Source organism: Antennarius striatus, chromosome 9 (genome assembly GCF_040054535.1).
Source record: "Antennarius striatus isolate MH-2024 chromosome 9, ASM4005453v1, whole genome shotgun sequence".
Classification (NCBI taxonomy): Eukaryota; Metazoa; Chordata; class Actinopteri; order Lophiiformes; family Antennariidae; genus Antennarius; species Antennarius striatus.
Window position 1 is genome coordinate 716,576 of NC_090784.1, and position 20,957 is coordinate 737,532.

The 20,957-nt window shown below is 44.0% G+C and overlaps 1 protein-coding gene across 6 annotated transcripts; it reads right to left on the reverse strand.

Moving 5' to 3' along the window:
* Nucleotides 1–208: 208 nt before the first annotated feature.
* On the reverse strand, nt 209–19,161 carry cep162 (centrosomal protein 162). 6 transcript variants are annotated; one of them, XM_068322758.1, is made up of 19 exons: nt 18,923–19,161; nt 18,382–18,576; nt 16,503–16,692; nt 15,699–15,778; nt 15,558–15,619; nt 13,845–13,997; nt 11,307–11,435; nt 11,046–11,158; nt 9,831–9,912; nt 9,600–9,726; nt 9,301–9,452; nt 6,657–6,896; nt 6,164–6,358; nt 5,775–6,084; nt 2,252–2,384; nt 2,019–2,160; nt 1,831–1,935; nt 920–1,054; nt 209–391 (listed from the first exon to the last, which is right to left on the reverse strand). In XM_068322758.1, exons 2-19 carry the CDS (start codon nt 18,401–18,403, stop codon nt 221–223), a joined length of 2,541 nt encoding a protein of 846 aa, XP_068178859.1. In that variant the 5' UTR covers nt 18,404–18,576; nt 18,923–19,161; the 3' UTR covers nt 209–220. The 6 variants fall into 6 exon arrangements, with proteins under 6 accessions (XP_068178859.1, XP_068178855.1, XP_068178857.1 ...); XM_068322754.1 differs by having other exon boundaries at nt 9,816–9,912; XM_068322756.1 differs by having other exon boundaries at nt 9,816–9,912; nt 18,382–18,615.
* Between the last annotated feature and the right edge of the window lie 1,796 nt (nt 19,162–20,957).

Sequence of the window (20,957 nt, forward strand, 5' to 3'; positions counted from 1 at the left end):
AGGACCTCCATCAGGTGCATCAGGACCTCCATCAGGTGCACCAGGACCTCCATCAGGTGCATCAGGACCTCCATCAGGTGCACCAGGACCTTCATCAGGTGCACCAGGACCTCCATCAGGTGCATCAGGACCTTCATCAGGTGCACCAGGACCTCCATCAGGTGCATCAGGACCTTCATCAGGTGCACCAGGACCTCCATCAGGTGCACCAGGACCTTCATCAGGTGCACCAGGACCTCTGTCTCTGGAGGTGTCTCAGGATGTCCAGGATGGAGTCCAGCTCCAGCCGGAAAGCTTCCAGCTCTCTGGTCTTGTCCTGAGCTACACGCTTCCAGCGCTCCACCTCTGACTGCTGATCATCACCCAACATTTGCCGTGACCCCTGAATCACCTGCAGGAGGACGGGGGACAGCCAGTGGTTCTGGTCAGTATGAGAACCTTAATGTTGCCTTTCAGGGTAACAATCATGAGCTCTGCTGGAATCCTTTAAACGCCTTTGATTAATCACCAATAATCTACGACCTATGGAACTGTCAGAGCGTGTCTTCTGTGGATGTTTAGAGGCTTAACGGCTACAGTGAAGGTTTCACGTTTTAGAGAACGGTCTGATCCAAGTCCTGCTGGAATCAGACTCGGATGACGCGGTACGAGTCACTTCGTACGTGAGATTGATTCTTTAAAACTCTACGACTTCATCAGTTGTTTAGGAGAACGCTGAATTGCTGTTCCATTCATGTTTTTTAAATTTGCTCAACTGTCATTCAACATGAGGGGTGAGTGGAGTGACTAGACTTTTACCTCAGGGTACGCTGGTCCCTCAGTGTTGTACACAAGGCTCCAGTGTGAAACAAGAGTGTTAAACCCACTGAACTGTTGAAGGTGCTCCTATCCATGATGAGTATGAACCATGTAAAACTACCTGCTGCAGCTCTCTGTCTCTGTGCTGGTGACTGAACTCCATGCTGAGGAGCTTCTTCTCCAGGTTAGACAGGAGGTTCACCTCTGGACACTGAGCTTCCTTCACGTCCTTCAGCTCTGTCAGTAGTCTGATCAGCTGTTACAGGACGGAAACAATCAATGTTAAATATACTGGAGAAAATACCTGTAATCTTCATTTAAAATATCTGATAATCCTGCACAAAAAATAATCACACAAAGAACCAACTTAAGCTTCTAGATTAATGGAGTATAAATGGAATGAATTTAACAGATTTAGAGGAGGTAACACATTTTGTTCTATTTATCCTTACGATGACTGAAAAATAAGAACGCAGAAGCTGCTTTTAAAAGCATTTTCTTCATTAACACTTATATTTCTTCCTGTTCCTTAATCTTTTGCCACATGAGAATGTTATACTTTTAACAAGATGATTTTAAATGAAGTAAAACACGACTGAAGTTGTATTATTCAACCATCAGCTGTCGCTCCTGACTGAGCAGCACTCAGGTCTGTCAGGTGGAATCATCATCATAAACCTTTATTTAAACAGCGTGCAGCACAATCTAACTGAACGTCTGAACATCAGGTTTCATTTCCCCAAAAAAACCAAACGCAGCTTTTCTTAAATGAAAGATAAAATCATAAATCAAGACTTTTCTACTAAATCCATCATTCAGTAATTGTGTCTTGAATTCAGCATGACATTCCTGCTGCTTGAAAAAGAACCGAAATAAACCATAAAATTATTCATAATGTGAAACTAACATGAAAATGATCCAAGTTAAATGTTCATAGACGTGTAAACCGACCACGTGAGGACACTTCCTGTGTGGCTCTACAAGGCCTTTGTGAGACCTCATGACTTCTGTTAACATGTTGAGATGTTTAACCTCCACCTGCTTCTGCAGGGCGTCCTCTCGGGTCCGGGACACCTCCAGAGCGTCTTTAGTTCCCCGCAGCTCGTCCACTTGGGTTTGGAGATACTTGGCTTTTATCTGCAGGTAGATGTGAGGTCAAATCAACAGAGTTACCTTCTGGACTTCCTGCTGCATGTTTGGAGCACCTGATGACGCAGTACCTCCTGAGAGTGGAGCTCATTGGTCAGTTCAGCCACCTTGGAGGAGGAGTTTTCCAGGGCGTGTGTGACGTGCAGCTGGTCCAACACCCTGAGGTGTTCTGCCTTCAGGGAGGAAAGCTGCTCTTCACAGTGCTGCTGCTGTCTAACACATCAGTCACATGACAGTCACATGACAGTCACTTCACCATCCCCCCAGGCTCTGCAGCAGAGCTGTGTCCATGCGGTGAACACACCTGTGCAGCTCCTCTCTGGCTCGGAAGGCTTCAGACCTCAGCGCCTCCTTGTCCTGCTCGTCCTGCAGCTCCAGCTGTTCCAGACGCTTCTTCAGAACCTCATTGTCCCGAAGAACCTCAGAGATGTGAGTGTCTGTCCACAACCAGCCAGAAAGGATGTCAGCTCACAGGAAGGTCACTGTTTAAAGTCCCAGGCCCCCCCAGTCTACGTGCTGATGGAAGCTCAAACTGCCTGGGTTCCAACTAAATTCCAACTAAACTCATCAGAGAAGCCCTGCCTTTACTTGGCAACCACTTCCTTAATATAATATAATTAACATGTCTTTATCTACTGGATATGTACCACGGTCCTTTAAAGTAGCTGTAATTAAGCCACTTCTCAAAACACCTAACCTGGACCCTACTGTTCTAAATAATTATCGACCCATCTCAAATCTCCCGTTTTTATCTAAGATCTTGGAGAAAATAGTCGCTAATCAGTTATGTGATTTCCTTAAATCCAACAGTTTATTCGAGAATTTCCAGTCAGGTTTCAGGAAACATCATAGTACGGAAACAGCACTTGTCAAGGTTAGCAACGACCTTCTAACCGCTTCAGACAGAGGACTTGTTTCTCTACTGGTTCTCTTGGACCTCAGTGCGGCGTTTGACACAACTGACCACAATATTCTTCTGGCACGTCTGGACCAAACAATTGGTATTAAGGGATCAGCACTGATGTGGCTTAAGTCCTATTTAACTGACCGTTCCCAGTTTGTTCACGTTAATAACAACTCCTCTCAGTCAACTACAGTTAGTTATGGAGTTCCTCAAGGCTCGGTTCTTGGTCCAATACTGTTTATCTTGTACATGCTTCCTCTGGGTAATTTGATAAGGAAACACTCCATCAACTTCCATTGTTATGCTGATGATACACAATTATATCTCTGGATTAAACCTGACGAAGTCAGCCAGTTGTGCAAATTACAGGCGTGTATCAAAGGGATTAAAGATTGGATGACGAATAACTTTTTGCATCTAAATTCCGATAAAACTGAGGTCATTTTGCTCGGCCCAAAAACTGTTAGGGATGTAGTGCCAAGTGATCTAATAACCTTGGATGGCATCACGTTTGAGGCCAAAACCACTGCGAGGAACCTAGGTGTCATCTTTGATCAGGATCTCTGGTTTAACACACACATGAAGCAGGTTTCTAGAACGGCCTTTTTCCATCTCAAACATTGCTAAAATCAGACATATTTTAAAACGGAGTGATGCAGAGAAATTAATCCACGCTTTCATCACTTCCAGACTAGATCACTGTAACGCACTTTTTTCAGGCTGCCCCAAAAAGTCGCTGAAGAGTCTTCAACTAATTCAGAATGCTGCTGTCCCTGTTCTGACCAGGACCAATACCAGAGACCATGTTCTGAGCAGTACCAGTACCAAAGACCAGGTTCTGACCAGGACCAGTACCAGAGACCAGGTTCTGACCAGGACCAGTACCAGAGACCAGGTTCTGACCAGGACCAGTACCAGAGACCAGGTTCTGACCAGGACCAGTACCAGAGACCAGGTTCTGACCAGGACCAGTACCAGAGACCATGTTTCTCCTGTGTTGCTTCTCTGCACTGGCTTCCTGTGAAGCTAGGATAGATGTTAAAATACTCCTCCTCACTTCCAAAGCCCTTGGTGGCACCGACCTACCTGAGGGAACTTTAGTTCCTTATAATCCATCTAGAGCATTACGCTCTCAACATACTGGCCTACTGGTGGTTCCTAGAATTTATAAAAGTAGGACGGGGGCTAGAGCCTTTTGCTATCAAGCCTCTCTATTGTGGAACCACCCCCCTCCCTCAGTTCGGGGGGCAGACACCCTCTCACTATTTAAGACTAGACTTAAAACTTTTCTTTTTCATAAATTTTACAATTAAGGCAACTTATGTTACTACGTTTATATTCATATAGACCTACACTGGTGGAGACTCAACATCCAGACTCACTGAGTTCCTCTCTCCTCCCCCTTCTCTCCAACCATCTCTGTTACTCCTCCTCCTCTCTGATCTCACTCTCCAAGTCTCCAATCACACCCTACTAACTAAACTTCTTCCCTGGAGTCTCTGTGCTCTATGTTCTCACAGGTTTTTCTCAGGTTCACCCCTCATCCACCCATCTGCTATGGACCTGCTCTTCCCATCCCACCAGTACCACCCCTAACCTAATTATCAGCTGGGGTCTGGCTTCCTTTTTCCTCCGCGCCACCATACTGTTCCACCCCTCATCCACCCATCCGCTGTGGACCATCTGCTGTGGACCTGCACCTCCCATCCACCAGTATCACCCCTCACCTACCCATTGACTGGGGTCCTGCTGCCTCTCTTCCTTGGTGTCATCTTACTGTTCCACTCCTCATCCGCCCAGCCGCCGTGGACCTTCCTCTGTGGACCTGCCCCTCCAAGCCCACCAGTACCCCCCCTCATCCATCCATCAGCTGGGGTCCTGCTTCCTTTCCTCCTCCTTCCTCCATACAGTCATCCAATCAGCTGTAGTTGTGCCTTGACTTTATCAACCTGAACCATATTGATACTGTCTCTGTCTGGCCTGTCTCACTCTCTCTCTGTCTCTCTCTCTCTCTCTCTCTCTCTCTCTGACCCTGTTCTTATCTTCCTTTGATTTCTTCTCCACCCAACCGGTCGAGGCGGATGGCCCCCAAAAGAGTCTGGGTCCTGTCCGGAGTTTCTTCCTCAATGAGGGAGTTTTTCCCTCCACTGTCTCTGATGCTCTGGAGGGTTCAGTTGGGTTTCTGTCTGTTAAAGCGCTTTGAAATGTCTGCTGTCATGATTAAGAGATATATAAATAAAACTTGATTGATTGATTGATTGTATTTAAAGGGTCTCTTGGTGATGGCTCAAATCCAGAGAAGAATTTCTTCTTCTGGATAATCAAAAGGAAAAAACAGAGCCACAAAACCTGTGTGTACGAAAACCTTAGGCCACGCTGACCCCTCCTGTTAGATTTAAGGATTTAAGCTCAATGAATTGAAGTTAAATTCATTGACATCTTGTGTTGCTATCCTACAGTAACTGTGGACCACATTATAAAAGTTACTTCAAATATTTCGTCATGATGTTCTCACTCAGACTGTCGAAGTCCATATTAAATCTGGAAGAACTAAAAAATGAATTTCACACAGAATGAGGGTCGTGAACTTAGATCCCATCTGTGATGAAAACTGGAACCAATACTCTGTCAGTATAAACATCTGAGTGTTGTGAAGCTTCAACACAACTCACTTTAACAGAATGCATTGTTTCCATAACTTATACATAATGAATGAAGCACAGGTAAAGTATACATGTCCATTAGTTGGACAAATGTGGGGTTTTTTCACAACTTGAGCTTTTTTAAAAGGCTGAAATGGATGAAAATGATTTTAGTTATTTTAAATGGGGACGATGTTCCTTGACCTCCCACATCTGATGCTGGTGCTACAGCCCTTATGATTTGGGGATAAATAAAGATTGCCTTGACCTTACACTCATACCTGTAAAGAACATGGGCTCATAGGTCTTCTCACTGCTGACAGCTGGAAACATTTCTTGCCCCACACATGTTTCTCCTGCAGGACAGGCTGTTTTTGATGAGCCTGGATGTCGTCTGTTTCCAGAACGGGTTTCTAGTCTTGGGTGTGAGCCGGTCAACATATTCCTCCTCTCCTTCTGGAGTCTGTCCACAGTGCGGCTCAGCTCCTGAATGCAGCGCGTCTTGATGCCGAGCTCTCGGTTCAGACGCTCTATCCGAAGGCCAAAGGCTTCCTCGGTTTGAAGCTGGAGTCGTCCTGGACTTGGATGGGCCTGTGTTGGGAAGGATTACATCACAAGCTAGGACTAGTCTGAAGGTAAGGAGTAGTTAGGCAATGTCTGTCTCAGCAACCTTCTGTTTCAGCTGCTGCTGCAGAGACCCAATGTGGTCCTGAAGGGACTTCTCTTTTTCCTGGTGGCTTTCCTTCAAGCGTTGCAGCTCTTTCTCCAGCATTTGAACCCGAGACGTCTTTGGTCTGGTTGCAGCTGTTGAACCTTCAACATTCAGCTTCTGTTCCAGTTCAGAGATCTGCTGCTCGTAGCAGAGCTAATAACATAAAACAGAACTGTCACACGGGAACTAGAATGATTTTACCATCCAATTATTAAAAATGCAAAACAACAAGAACCTAATCCAAAGAAGAATAAACAAATCATTTAATATTCAAAGTAAATATGAGGCCTTTCTATGTGTCCTGTCTTTATAATCATCAAAATAATCTGGTATATAAGTAAAGTATTCACTCTACACATCGTCCCGCAGTCAAGTCAGTACCCTTAATGTCTAAAAATCTACATACAGCAGATATTAAATTCATGAAACATCCCATTGGACTTAGTGTTACCTTTATACTGTGGAACTGTTGTTCCAAAGCACGAAGGCTGCCCTTGGCCTCCTCATCGTGCTTCTCTAGTTCAGCCTCCAGATGCTGGATTCTGCGTTCCAGTAGGACACTGGTTCTGCTGGGTGGTGACGTCTTGGAAGCTTCTGTGTGCTCTTCATCGCCAGCTGTAGCTGCAGCGTAGATCTGAGCATGCTGGGAATTTGGTTCTCGATGCCTCAGTATCTGCTCCAGATCCTTGATCTGATGAGATAAAGATTATGTTCATATAGGGGTAAATAATCCAAATCTCTCCTCCTAGAACTGCCCCCTTATCATAGTGGGGGAGTCTGACTGACTGAATGATCCCAGGAGCTATGTTTATGGGCTTTATGCTCCTGCTAGGGGCTCCCTTGGCAAACAGGTACTGGGAGACGGGCCAGACTAAGAGAGTAGCAAAACCCCAGTGATGACAAAAATAACAAGGGCTGTGATATGGTGCAAGCAGGGCCCCACCCTGGAGCCAGGCCCGGGTTAGGGCTCTATGTGAGTGCCTTGTAGCCAGGTCTCTGCCCACCCAAAAGAACAGCGCGAGCCTAACCTCCGGTGAACTCACCCCCCACCAAGGAAACCGTAGGGGATGGGTGCAGTGTGGACTGGGTGGCAGTCGTCAGCATGGGGCCCGACGACCCAACCCCCAGACAAAGAGTCTAGCTCTGGGGACATGGAATGTCACCTCGCTGGGGGGAAAGCAGCCAGAGCTTGTGAGGGAGGTTGAGAGGTACCGACTAGATATAGTCGGGTTCACCTCCACCCACAGCTTGGGCTCTGGAACCCAAACCCTTGAGAGGGGCTGGACTCTCCACTTTTCTGGTGTTGCCCAAGGTGAAAGGCTGGGGGGCTGGTGTGGGCTTGCTTATAGCCCCACAGCTCAGCCTTCATATGTTGGAGTTCACCCCGGTGAACGAAGGGTCATGTCCCTGCGCCTTCGGGTTGGGGACAGGTGTCTCACTGTCGTTTCGGCCTATGGGCCAAACAGCAGTGTGGAATATCCGGCCTTCTTGGAGTGTCTGGGGGGGGGGGGGTGTACAGAATATTGCTCTGACTGGGGACTCCATTGTTCTCCTTGGGGACTTCAGCACTCACGTGGGCAATGACAGTGAGACCTGGAAAGGGGTGACTGGGATGAACGCCCCCCCCGATCTGAACATGAGTGGTGCTCTGTTATTGGACTTCTGTGCTGGTCACAGTTTGTCCATAACGAACACCTTGTTCAACCACAGGGATGTCCATCAGTGCACATGGCACCAGGACACCCTAGGCCAGAGGTCGATGATCGACTTCGTTGTCGTATCATCAGACCTCCGACCACGTGTGTTGGATACTCGGGTGAAGAGAGGGGCGGAGCTGTCAACCCATCACCACCTGGTGGTGAGCTGGATCCGCTGGCAGAGCAGGAGGCCGGACAGACTCGGCAGGGCCAAAGGTGTTTTGAGTCTGTTGGGGACGTCTGGCAGAACCCTCTGTCAGTGAGGTCTTCAACTCCCACCTCCGGGAGACCTTCTCCCAGATCCTGCAGGAGGCTGGGGACATTGAGTCAGAGTGGACCATGTTCTCTGCCTCCATTGTCGAAGCGGCTGCTTGGAGCTGTGGTCACAAGGTCTCTGGTGCCTGTCGCAGCGGTAACCCCCGAACCCAGTGGTGGACACCAGAAGTAAGGGATACCGTCAAGCTGATGAAGGAGTTCTATCAGATCTTGTTAAATTGTGGGGCTCTGGAGGCAGCTGACAGATTGGATGGCTGGATGGACATATAGACAGTTATATAGATAGACACTTAATCCCCGAGGAAGGCATACTGCAGCTTGGGTAGTCACAGAGGCAAAAACTCAGGTCTGGGAAGAGTTTGGGGAGGCCATGGAGGAAGACTATCGGTCAGCCTCGAAGAAATTCTGGTAAAGGAGCTGAGTCGTAAGACGAAGCTCTGGATTTACCGGTCAATCTACGTTCCTACTCTCACCTATGGTCAGGAGCTTTGGGTCATGACTGAAAGGATAAGATCCCTGATACAAGCGGCTGAAATGACTTTCCTCCGTACAGTGGGGGGGGGGCACCCTGAGAGATAGGGTGAGGAGCTCAGTCATAACTTATAAAGAACTTCCATTGATCAAAAGTGTAGGTGATATGAGAGCTGTATAATCAGACAGGGGAGAATTGATGAATTGTCCTCCAACTGAAACAGCAATAATGATTGAAAGGACATCAGGTAGTTTGCTAATTTCAAAAAATGTCTGTCTCATTGGCTGTTGTAGATTTACAAATATGTTCTGTATTACCAAGGCAGCTCAATGAGTAATGAGTTCAGTGTTTAGTCCTGGACCTGTAACCCAATCGCCTCACCAGATAATCTAGACCAAACACCTGTACAGAGCTGCACAGACTACTTGCAGATTTCTCCTCTGATTTGTTGGTAATGGATAACTTAAGATCAACCCTGTAACAAACTAACCCTAATCTCAACCCCTAACCCCAACCCCTAACCTTAACCCAAACATTCATAATCTCATATCAACACTGTCTTTCCTCCCAGAGGCTATTTGAAGTGCTATGAGTTGTGGTGTTTCTACAAGCAGAGAAGCTTTGTACCTGGACCGGCTGTGTGCCCTCACCTGCTCTTTGAGTCGGAGGATCTCAGCTCCAGCAGCCTGCAGTCGGACACCATCTTTCTCCAGCAGCTCCTGGTTTTCAGCAAACCACTGCAGTTTCTTCATCAGAGATCCCACTTCCTGTGTGTGCCGTTCCTCCTGACGGGCCCTGTCAGCTGCCACATTAAACACGGACACGCACCATCAACAACACCAAAGATCAGTCATTCCTATGTAGTAGAAAGGTAATGTATACAGGTTCCTTTAAGGGTTTCGTGCTTGGGACTTAAATCCCACCAACACTGTTATGTGTCCAGGTTTACCCTGGGTAGATAAGGCCTGAGCTCGGGCTAGGTCTCTCTCTTTCTTCGTTTGCTGGAGCTCCATGTCCAGATTCTGCTTTTCTTGCCTCAGCTTCTGGATTTCCTCAGATAGTTTGGCTTCATTCACCTGCACAAAAAAACAACTCTCAGGTAATGAAGGAGCTGAATCAAATTAATTGTAGAGTAGTGTTACTGCATTCTAGTCGGAGTACTTACCTGAAACTTACTTACTGAAGCTAAGTGTGTAAAATGATGAGTGTGATCCATGGGGGAGACATTTCCCAAAGACAATGAATTTTTATTCAACTGCTGCCTGTTAATGATGGGAATTAATTAGTTTAGATTTGAAAACTAATTGAATTAGGATTCAGAAAAAGAAATTTAAATATACAAATGAAGCCAAACACAAGCAATAATACAAAAATAACCATTTGTGGCAGTTATTTGAACCACAAAAATAAATCCCTTTCTATCTAAAAAACATGACACTCCAAGAAGATCTAAAAAGTGTTCTATTAGGCTGAAAACTCAAGAACAGATAAAGAGAAAAGGCATTTAATTAATCACAAATCTGTCACAGATCACACAGTACACTCTCTAGAACAGGACATTTCATGTGTGTGATTTACAAATATTGTATACAACATATACGGTACACATTACTTCTAAACCTTGTGCATCTCACTTAATGGAATGATAATAAGCTGGTAGAATGGAAATCAGCACATGAATAACCACTGCATCAAGTAATCCACTACAAAACTGAATGAATCCTACTTCCTGATATCAGATCACCAATCATTTCTGCCTGGTAGCGATCAGCCTTGTTGACTACCTGACTGCTGGATATATATTTTGCCTTTGTGACTTAATTCAATTCATCCACATACCTTCCTTTCTCAGTTTTGTTCCCCTATTGGTAGTTGAAAGGCTCACGCTGCTGCACTGAGCTGACCGTGTTCTGTAAAAACTCCCTCTGATGACAAGTCCGCACAAACACTCTTTTAGGGTTCAGGCTGGCATCACTGACCGTGATAACCGAGTATATCAGCAGCACGCATCTCCTTTACAAGAATAACCATGAAGATCTTTAACTGATGACATCTCAATGTGGATGTTTCAGATTTGAAGTAAAACCCTCATTATTTGGGGTTGAACATAGTAAATTTCCTGTAAATCTCAAAATTAAATGTTGATGCACCCAGGATGTTGACCTGTCCCTGTGTCTGTTTGGACAAGTAAAAAGCAAAACGTTGTAGACTATTACATGTTTAGTGGAATACCTCACAATGGTTTTAATAGACTTCACTGAATGGATGGATGGGGCTTGAGGACTATGGAGGAGGCAACAGTAGAAGATGATTAATTTTTCCCTGTGTGGAGTCATCAGGTCTTCCCCGTGTGTTTTCTTCATGACACTTTCACTAAAACGTTTTCTTCACCCACCTTGTGAAAGTAAGTTCCTCCATTGGCCTCTGGTTTCCATGAATCATGGTGTCCTCACTGGTTTTTTGTTTGTTCTGCAGATCCTTCACATGAAAATAGAGCCTCTCATTCTCCTGGACAAAACAAGGTTGTTACGGGAATTTAGAATATGATGTAGTTAAAACCGTCAATTCCAGATTTAGGTCTGACTTTACAGCAAACGTTGGACATTTAGATCAAAAACAGAAACACTGGAGATGTTCAGACACTGAAGGAACAAACCTGTTGGTAACCTTTCAGTAGCATTTCTTGCTCTTGTATTTTTTTATCAATCTGTTGGAGCCACTCCTGTGCAGTAGAGTCAGTAACATCCGCCCGTCTCTTCTGGCTGCCTTCTTCTGGATTTCGCAGCTAAAAACAGAAACAAACAGACCATTTACTTTACCACATGTGTTCTGATGCACCGTTGTTGTTGCTACACATGTCTATATGTGATCTTCATCTGCATAAAACCATGCAAGACATACAGTATAGTCAGTATGTCCATAAAAAAGAAAAGACTTTTAAAAAAATAACCTTAGGATTATAAATAAGAATTATTTGTTTAAGACGTGAAAACTGAAGTTTCAGATCAGACTCGGGATCAGTATGGGTCTGCAGTCAGCTGACTGTGACCGTCCCTCTGAAAGGATCCAGGATCTCTCCTGAAAACAAGCCTTGGACTGTTGGAACATCTGATGACATCCAGGGTTCAGCCTCACGGATGACGAGAAGTTTTCTCCTCACATGACCCAATAATTGAATCCTTTTTCACTCTTCACTCAATGCAGGTTAACAGTGGACAGATGAGCCCCAGAGCATCACTGAGTCTCTGCCGTGTGTGTGTGTGTGTGTGTGTGTGTGTGTGTGTGTGTGTGTGTGTCTGCTGTAGGTAGGGGCTCTCTGCCTCCTCCTGACACACCATTAATCCATAGGCTTTTACAGCTTGATGTCACGGCCCAACAGAGTAGCAATCAAAAACACCTGAGTCTAGATAATTCTGAGATAGTTAATTTTTTTCCTGGGGGTGTCTCAACACTAGATTTATGACGTTCTATCTACTCTACCTATGTACTGGAAACAACTTCTCTTTCGCTGGTATTCACCTTGAAATGTAAATGAAGACCTTGTGGAACTCAATAATGTAACACGTAACCATACTACTAAATAGTGACGCGTGAAGTGTCCCTGTGCTCCCCTGGTTTCTGTGTCAATGATGTGAGTCTGGTTGTTTTTGTCATGTCTGATCACAGTGCAGTGTTCCATCATCTCCTACCTCCCAAACCAAATCTGTTTTTGGTGTGTGACATAGGGAAAGTAAGACACACACATTCCTTGGATCAAACAGAAAGGTGACAATCCCAGAGTTTTTCAAAAACAAACTGAGGATTAACAACCTACCTGAAACCACGGTGAGTTTTTCAGTAAAGTTTGACTTCTTGTCTTTTAATTTTATATTTTCACATATTCTAATTATATATGCAGCATAGCATGGTGCCACTGTTCTGTAAATAAAGCGTTTTTGTTTTATAAAGAATGTTTCGTCTCAGCCCGACACACACTGGTAGTTCCACTTTAAGTAGAGAGGAAATACCAATGAAGGAGCTTTTCCTTCTGAAGGGGTTCATCTGCTTCTGCTTCTGTCCCCAAGAGCCTGTTTTGGGCCCCTTTTCATTCATTACATACGCTGTATGTTTAACTTCAAGGACAAACCATGTGTAGCTATGGTACTGATGTCCAATGCTATGCAGATGACACGGTTAGAGCCTCGAGCCACCAGCACATCCTGTGTTGTGTCCTGAGTGTGATTTTAAATATGGATGGCCACAACCTTCCTGAAACTAAATGAGTTTAAATCCAAATGAAATACAACAACCCATGTTTTCCTACCACATTTGCCCACTAGTCTGGGTCCTGATCTAGTTTTGTTCAGAAAGCGATCAAAACACAGGGGCTAGTTCTAACTTGACTCATCCTCTGATACAGAAATGTTTCTTCCAGACTACATTAATGCAGTGCGCTTTATTCCTGCGTTAGCAGGCGAGGCAATAAAAGACCACCTCTGATACAAAACACTCTCTAGGACAAATGACCTCATCACACCAGTCCTTGTCACCCTTCACTGTGACAGAAACATTTCATGGAGCTGTCTGTGGACACAGATCGACGATAGCCATACATAACAACTGCCATCAAAAGAGAAATCCTCCTTCACTGGATCCACGAACACCCAAAACCTTCTACTCGTATTTAAAATGGACTTGACTCTGAAGACTCAACGTTTGAATAGCTTTTATGAACTATGATGCCACGTCCTCAGGAGGTTTATTTTCTTTTTCTGCGTCAGTGACATTTGTATTGTTGTGTACTGAGACTCAGGGGGTTATCTGAACATGGATAACCTGAAGATAGAAGAAGTAACATATTGTCAACAAGCCTTGGAAGATACAGTATGTAAGAGGGCTTGACTGTTATACAGGCTGATGCCCCGGAGCCCCTTCTCCCCCAGCAGTGGTATCCTGTTGTTCCACTTGATTGGCGTCTCTGAGGTCTACGCTGTACCAACAAAAAGCTTTTCAATGAAAAGTTAACTTCCTATTTTGAAAATATAGGCAGTCCCTGTTCGTCTTCAATGCTTTGCACTAACAAGAAGGCTTGTGAAAAGATCTCACTTCCAGATTGTTTGTGTGTACAAAGAAAAGTCCCTGCAGTCAAGCAGTCTTGTTTCAGTGGTTGTTCGGTCTCCTGTGTTCACCACCAGCGACATAAAATGACACTAACTTGTGAGTGTTTGTGCACTTTGCTCGGCGGCAGGTAGTTGTGTTGTCTGAGGGAGCTGAGGTCCTTCGCTTTGTCCCTTATGGTCTGCAGTTCTCTCTCTCTCTGGACCAGCCTGGCCGCCAGCTCTTCCCCCAGACAGCTGTCCCCCTCCCTCTGTGGGTCAGACAGCAACAGTCAATCCAACCTAACATACAACGTTTAAAATGTTCAATTTTCACACAATGAACTGTTTTTTATTGTATAACACTCAATCACATCAGCAGATATTTCAAAGCGCTTTAACAGAGAGAGAGAAATACAACAGAACCCTCCAGCACAAGCGTACAGGAAGTACTTCTTCCCTCATTGAGGAAGAAACTCCGGGCAGGACCCAGACTCTGGAGGGTGGTCATCCACTTTGTCTAATTGGGTGGGAAAGGAAATTCACTGAAGATAGAGACGGGAAAAGAACGACAGAAATACAGAGAGCAAGTAGTCAGTGTGGCCCCCTTTAATGGGGGGGTTACACTGACTACTGTAGGAAAATACCCTCAGCAGTCTGGAACTACAGCAGCTTATCCAGTAGAACCTGGTGTTTTTAAACGTGGGCTTTATCAAAGGGGAGGGTTTCTATTCATTCATTCATTCATCTTCAAGCCGCTTTTATCTGCTGTCACGGGGCGCTGGAGTCTACTCCAGCTGGCTAGGGGCATGAGGCGGGGGACACCCCAGGCACAACACCAGCAACACGGACAGAGATTTACACCTTCCCCTCAGTTATATCTACTGACAGGTTGTTAACATAATCCTTCCAGAATTCATGACAGAACCCAGCATTGCTGTCCAAAACGTCATCATCTATTTTGGGATTTTATTTTGATCTATTATTTACAGAAATGAATAACGCGAAATGAGTGATGATGGGGGCTCTGCTTTGGATCATAATATAGTAAAGAAAACTAAAGGATCAAGATCAGTACACTTCTGCTCATGTGGAAAATACAAACTTCATGTTTTTAAATTTGATTCTGGCTTCGTGTTTTGTTTGGTTTTTTAGCATGAATAATTCCATGTGGCATTCTGACATTTAACCACGATGTGCTCAGAGATGTATAAGGTTGCATTTGCATCACCTCATCGTAGATTTTTAGCAGGTAGTCATGTGATACCGTACTCACATTCTATTGGCTGACAGCATCCTGAAGTGTGCTACGTTCTGAGAGTCTCTGACTTCCATGAGACACTAAAGTGCTTCAAGCAGTCAGAGTGTTTTAAAGGTGATACAGATAGGAGGTGGTTTAAGATCAGTATGGGGGGGTCCACAAACGTTTACATTACCATAAATAATACGATAAATAGAATGCGATCTCGATCGTGGATTCCTCAATCGTATTAGCCGTAAAGAACGAGGGATCAATATATAATTGATTTCATTGCAGGTAACATCTGGAAAACATTTTACAGCACAAGAAAGAAAAATCGGATTCCATCTGTTCTAACACGTCAGGTAAAAGCAGTCAGGATCATGACATCACCACCTTCTACCGTTTATATTCTCTACCCAACCCCCCCAATCCAAAATAAACTCATTCTTTACATTAATCAAAGTAGAACCATCCTAACAACCAAAACACCACCCCTGAAGAAATCCTCAGACACTGACAAGGTGTGTCCACAGACAGACAGACATTCAGACAGACTGTCGTTAGGTTACGTTAGACTTTGACTCCAGACCTTTTCCAGGAACTCTTCAGCATTCTCTTCTTTTTCCAAACCATCACTGTGACGTGTTGATCCTGTAAAAGCCGTGGGAGAACAGAGCTGTTCAGACTCATGGGGGAAGGAAGACAGTCCTCCGCTGGGGCGTTACTCTACCAGAGGACGTGCTGATGGCCCCTGACGCTCTGGCGTCCCCTGGAACACCTCTGTCCTGCTCCACTGCTCTGCCCAGCCTCCTGAAGGGACAACAGCCATTCCGGTTACCCCCCTGTCACAACCTTTGATGCTTAAAGCAGATCAATGATCCCATGAACAAGTCTGGGTCTCTTGTTATGACATATTCAAGAGGAACGTTTTGCACATCTGCAAGAATAGTAAAATACTCACAATGAATGTTCACACACCTGCAAAAACATTCATCCAATAGTTGTAATATCTTTATCAGAGGTAATAAACTGTGCATAACTTGGAAGTATTCCATATTTTTGTGTTTTTCCCATTGGAAGAAAAAAAGGGTCTAATGGCAAATTCCCTATAAACAATTATGATAATAAAAGAAATATAACAAACTTTATATCTATGGATATGTCTGAAGTAATGGAAACGATCTGATGCATTGAAAGAAAAAAAATCTGTATTACATTTGTTTTTTACACTTTTATGAGTCGGCCCTTTTATGACCCGCTTAGGTAATGTGTGTAGTCATTTTAATAGGTCCCTGAGGGTTAAACAAACACTTTTCTTTAACACAAAAGTGTTTTAAACAGTCTATCAGAGTGTGGGAAACGGTAATACAGAAAGGAGGTGGTTTACTATCAGTGTGGGGGTTTAGAAATGTTTTAATTACAGTACATAATAAAGTAAATAGTTTGTCGCTCTATCGCAGAATTCTGTTTTTTGCAGGTGGAACGCAGTAACAGCATTTACAGCTTTAATAGTAGTGAATGGCTGTTTCCACACCTGAGGTCTGCACCAAATGTAGAGTTTGTTGAATCCAGTCCTCTGTTCAGCTCAGAGTAATCTATAGGTGATGAAACTCCTGTCTCTAGTTGGGCAAAAACCCTGAACTTTTCTTCTTCTTCTTCCAGAGAGTCCAAACCAGAGCTGGACACATTCACTGCTGGGATCATTTCAGAATCGGCACAAATATCTGAAATGAGAACACACATGGAAGCCAATGTGTGATGATTCTACAGTGAAAAAAAACAGGTCTTGTTTGATGATAAAATACCATTTTTAAAGTTCTAAGCCACTCCAAATATTTTTGTTACTTCAACACAATCAAATAAAAATCAGCTGAAGCTGACATTTACTTTGGACATCAAATGCCCATCATTCATGGTGAGGTCACATGGTGAGCCTAGACTTTGGTAAAGTATTGTGCTTTTGTTGCTGTTACAGCCTCCATGAGTCCCTCCCTTGTCCTGTTGCTGGTGCTGCCTGACTGGTTTCCCCCTGAGCTCCAGCTGCCCGGACTCCAAGTTCCTCCAGATGCTGGTCAAAGTCAACCTCTGGGTTGTTCTATTTAAAGTCCTATTTTTCTATGAGCTTACACAAAACATTTAATAGTTTCATATTATGGAGAAAATGACAAACATTTAGAGTAAACATAAGTTTTCCATAGAATATAAAAAAATATATATACAATTCTCAACACAGCATGAGACACATCACCCCTAAGGTTCACCTCAAAAACCTCCCATTACCATGGTAATGACAAAACATTTAAATGGGTCCTATTATGAAAAACAAATACCTACTGTATATATACAGTATATATACAGTATATATATATATATATATATATATATATATATATATATATATATATATATATATGTACTGTATGTAGGGAAGGTGCTGTCCAGGGTCTTTGACATAAAATCCACATCTTTTGAAGGAGGGCAGTAATCTTGTACAGATCAATGTCCAGATCACAGCTGGACATTGAAAGTGAACTCTTGGGGGTAATGTCAAAATTGTGACCAAGATTTGAAAAGATCTGCAGCATGAAGCCCACAGCAGTTACTGAAAAGATGTGAGGATTCACGGTGCGATTCCTGAAGGTTAAACCTTTACTTTGCTGTTTTTGCTCTCAGGGAGGTGTTCATGTTTTAGAGCCCGTTTTGCAGAGAGGCTTTCTTTTTTAAATTGATATCAATGTTGGATGTTAAAAAATAAATCTATTACCCAGAACACACGACCAGAGTTAAGGTGGCTGAGAAAAGTTATACAGGCAGTCCTCAACATACAAACATAATTGCTTCTCAGAGGTTGTTTGCAATTTGAATTGTTCATAAGTCGCTATTTATGAAATTTCAAAAATTAATCATCATTTGAGCTAATTTAAATCACCAAATTTTCCGGTTTACAAGCTGGTACAGTTTTCACGCAAGCGTGTGACAGATGAAAGGAATAATGCTCTGACGGAGACGCTAGCGTCTTTTCACTGTGTTTTAAACAGATATTTTGGACATAATGATGGACAACACTCTGATAAACCACACGATGCACCTTAGTTAAAGGTTAGCTTAGAATCAGAGTCAGAAGCCTTAAACACTCCCCGATAGAGTGGTCCCTCCGCAGTAGAACGCAGTAGAGTGAGACATCAACATGTAACTAGAATGTTAAAAATATCCTCCAAAAAACAGACGTATTATAAACACACGAATGCGTCTGCAGCTGTGACCAGAAGCAACAGTCACAACCTGCAACATCCCGCGACACCCCTGAATTCAAACATGTACCCGGACCTACTTGCATAGGTCAAAGATCAAAGCTAGTGCCTAACCTACTGTCATTGATCAAAGCACTAACGTTGATCTATGGTCTTACTCACACTGGCCTTCTCCCTTGTCCATCTGATCCGGTTCCTGAGTGTACAAAGGTGTACTACCCAGAATGTCGTCACGAAGGAGGAACGCTACCTGATGATTCCTGGTCACACAGAGACCTCCTAATGAACAGGTGACCCAGAACCTCTGGACCCGGTCATCGGCTGGACCCGGGTCTTCTCTCAGGACCCCGGTGACCCCTGAACAGTGACCCCCCGTGAGACTCTTCACACTAAAAACTACAACTCCACAGAAACAGCGACATCGATCATCGATCAGCCGGTCTGTTATCAATATGAACACAACATGCAGCGACCCCCCCCCCCCCGGTGATCGATTATAACTCATTCCTCGTCCAACTACAGTAAACAGAACATACAGTACATAGACATCATACTGTACAGTATATACTACAGTAAACAGAACATACAGTACATAGACATCATACTGTACAGTATATACTACAGTAAACAGAACATACAGTACATAGACATCATACTGTACAGTATATGCTGCTGGTTCTGCAGGAGGAGAAGTCATAAATACCATTTCAACGAGTGGAACGACCTCCCTCCTGCTGACTGGAGCTGCTCCGGCAGGAGGAACCGTCTCTCTGCTGGCTGAAACACGCCATCGTTACATCGGAGCCCAGGATTTTGAAGAAAGTCCTCAAACGCAACTTCCGGTGTTTTCCGGGGTGACAGCCAATCAGAGCAGGCGTTCCTTCAGCCCGTCAGACGGTCGGGGGTTTACCGGAGCTCTCCGTCGGTCCCTGAACGCCTCAGAGACGTAGCAACAAGCTAGCAGGAGAACACGTTAGCCTCTAACGGGAGCGCTCACTTCCGTAGTTTGTTCTGATTGGACGGTCCGGGGCCACGTTCCCAATTTGATTGGCTGGCAAAAAAAAGTCATTAAAATCCAGCGAAGGATTAAACCCCCCCCCCACACACACACACACAAGGGCAGAGGAGCGAAGACTCGGGGCGGACGCTACGTGAAGACAGCACAGCGCTGCTGCCCTCTACTGTAGCGGACATGTAATTACACTTTATTCTACCAGATCAAGAAGAAGCATTCATTCATTCATTCATTCATTCATTCATTCATTCATTCATTCATTCATTCATCTTTATCTGCTTCCTCTTTTGCGGTAATAATTCCTCGTCGGGATTAGAGTATTCTTCATCTTCATCATCTTCACTCTCATAACTACAGTCAATTTGGAACCAACCCATTCACCTGAGATTTTTTTTATTCTTTATTTTTATATACTTTGGGGATTATTTTTTTGATTAACCCCCAAAGAGAAATTAGTGGAACTCTCTAGTTAGTTGAAAACATGCATATAAATGTGTGTACAGGCCCTGAACACACAAACACACACAGGGGGCCTCTACGCATAGAATATAAAGCCTTTTATTGCCCCTATACATGGTATGATGAGATTTGTATGCAGGGGGAGGTGACACCTCCCACTGTCAGCTCATCTCCAGGTGTTTTTTGGGCGGGAGCGGGTCTCGGAACTCAGAACTCGGAACTCAGCCACGCTATGTCCACAGAAGTTATCGCGGAAAATTTGTGTACCACTGGCACCATGATCAACGCATGCTGTCCACCTGGATTCCTGACACGTCACCAGAGTGCTGCCTCTACTGGCTTTCCTCTCACTGGAAACACTGAGACTGTCACAAAGCAGGCTGGACAGAGGACGGGGAGTGGATTCCAGCATTTTCCGACCCTTACAACCCCACACCACCTCAACAAAGTCATAGTTGAAGTTTTAAATATTCAGTCCCTGATTAATCCTACATCATCCAGGACCACAACACTGACAGCAGTGACGTGCGGTCAGGGGAGACAGGTGAGGCACGGCCTTCATATTGTTCTTTTTGGATGCCTGGCATTTATATCAAAGCCCCCTTTCTCTGTTACAATAATCTTGATCTACACCCCCCCCCCAAACAAAACTCGGCCTTCATCACAGAGATAAACAGACAGGTTGACTGGCACAACCTCCTGTTACAGTAAACGTTTATGTCATTTCCTGTTCTGTTTGTTTGACGGCAGCAACTTGGTTCAGTGTTGTTGTATAATCAATGTTAACGTCTCATGTCATTTTAGATCGGGGGGTCAAACTCAATTCCACTGGGGGCCACATCAGCATAACAGCTGTTCTCAAAGAACCAGATGTAACTAATGAATTTAACTAAATGTAACTCAGTGTAATGTAACTAAATGTAACTACTCCTTAATGTAACTAATAAATGTAACTAAATGTAACTCAGTGTAATGTAACTAAATGTAACTACTCCTTAATGTAACTAATAAATGTAACTAAATGTAACTCAGTGTAATGTAACTAAATGTAACTACTCCTTAATGTAACTAATAAATGTAACTAAATGTAACTCAGTGTAATGTAACTAAATGTAACTACTCCTTAATGTAACTAATAAATGTAACTAAATGTAACTCAGTGTAATGTAACTAAATGTAACTACTCCTTAATGTAACTAATAAATGTAACTAAATGTAACTCAGTGTAATGTAACTAAATGTAACTACTCCTTAATGTAACTAA

Bases quoted from the DNA above. Each gene is read 5' to 3' on its own strand.
- cep162 (XM_068322754.1), bottom strand. From the start codon at position 18,403: ATGGACAAGGGAGAAGGCCAGT. The intron at 1,936-2,018 runs GTACTGCGTCAT...ATCTACCTGCAG, and splicing joins ATGAGCTCCACTCTCAGGAG to ATAAAAGCCAAGTATCTCCA. The intron at 1,055-1,830 runs GTTAAACATCTC...GTCCTGTAACAG, and splicing joins CCCTGCAGAAGCAGGTGGAG to CTGATCAGACTACTGACAGA.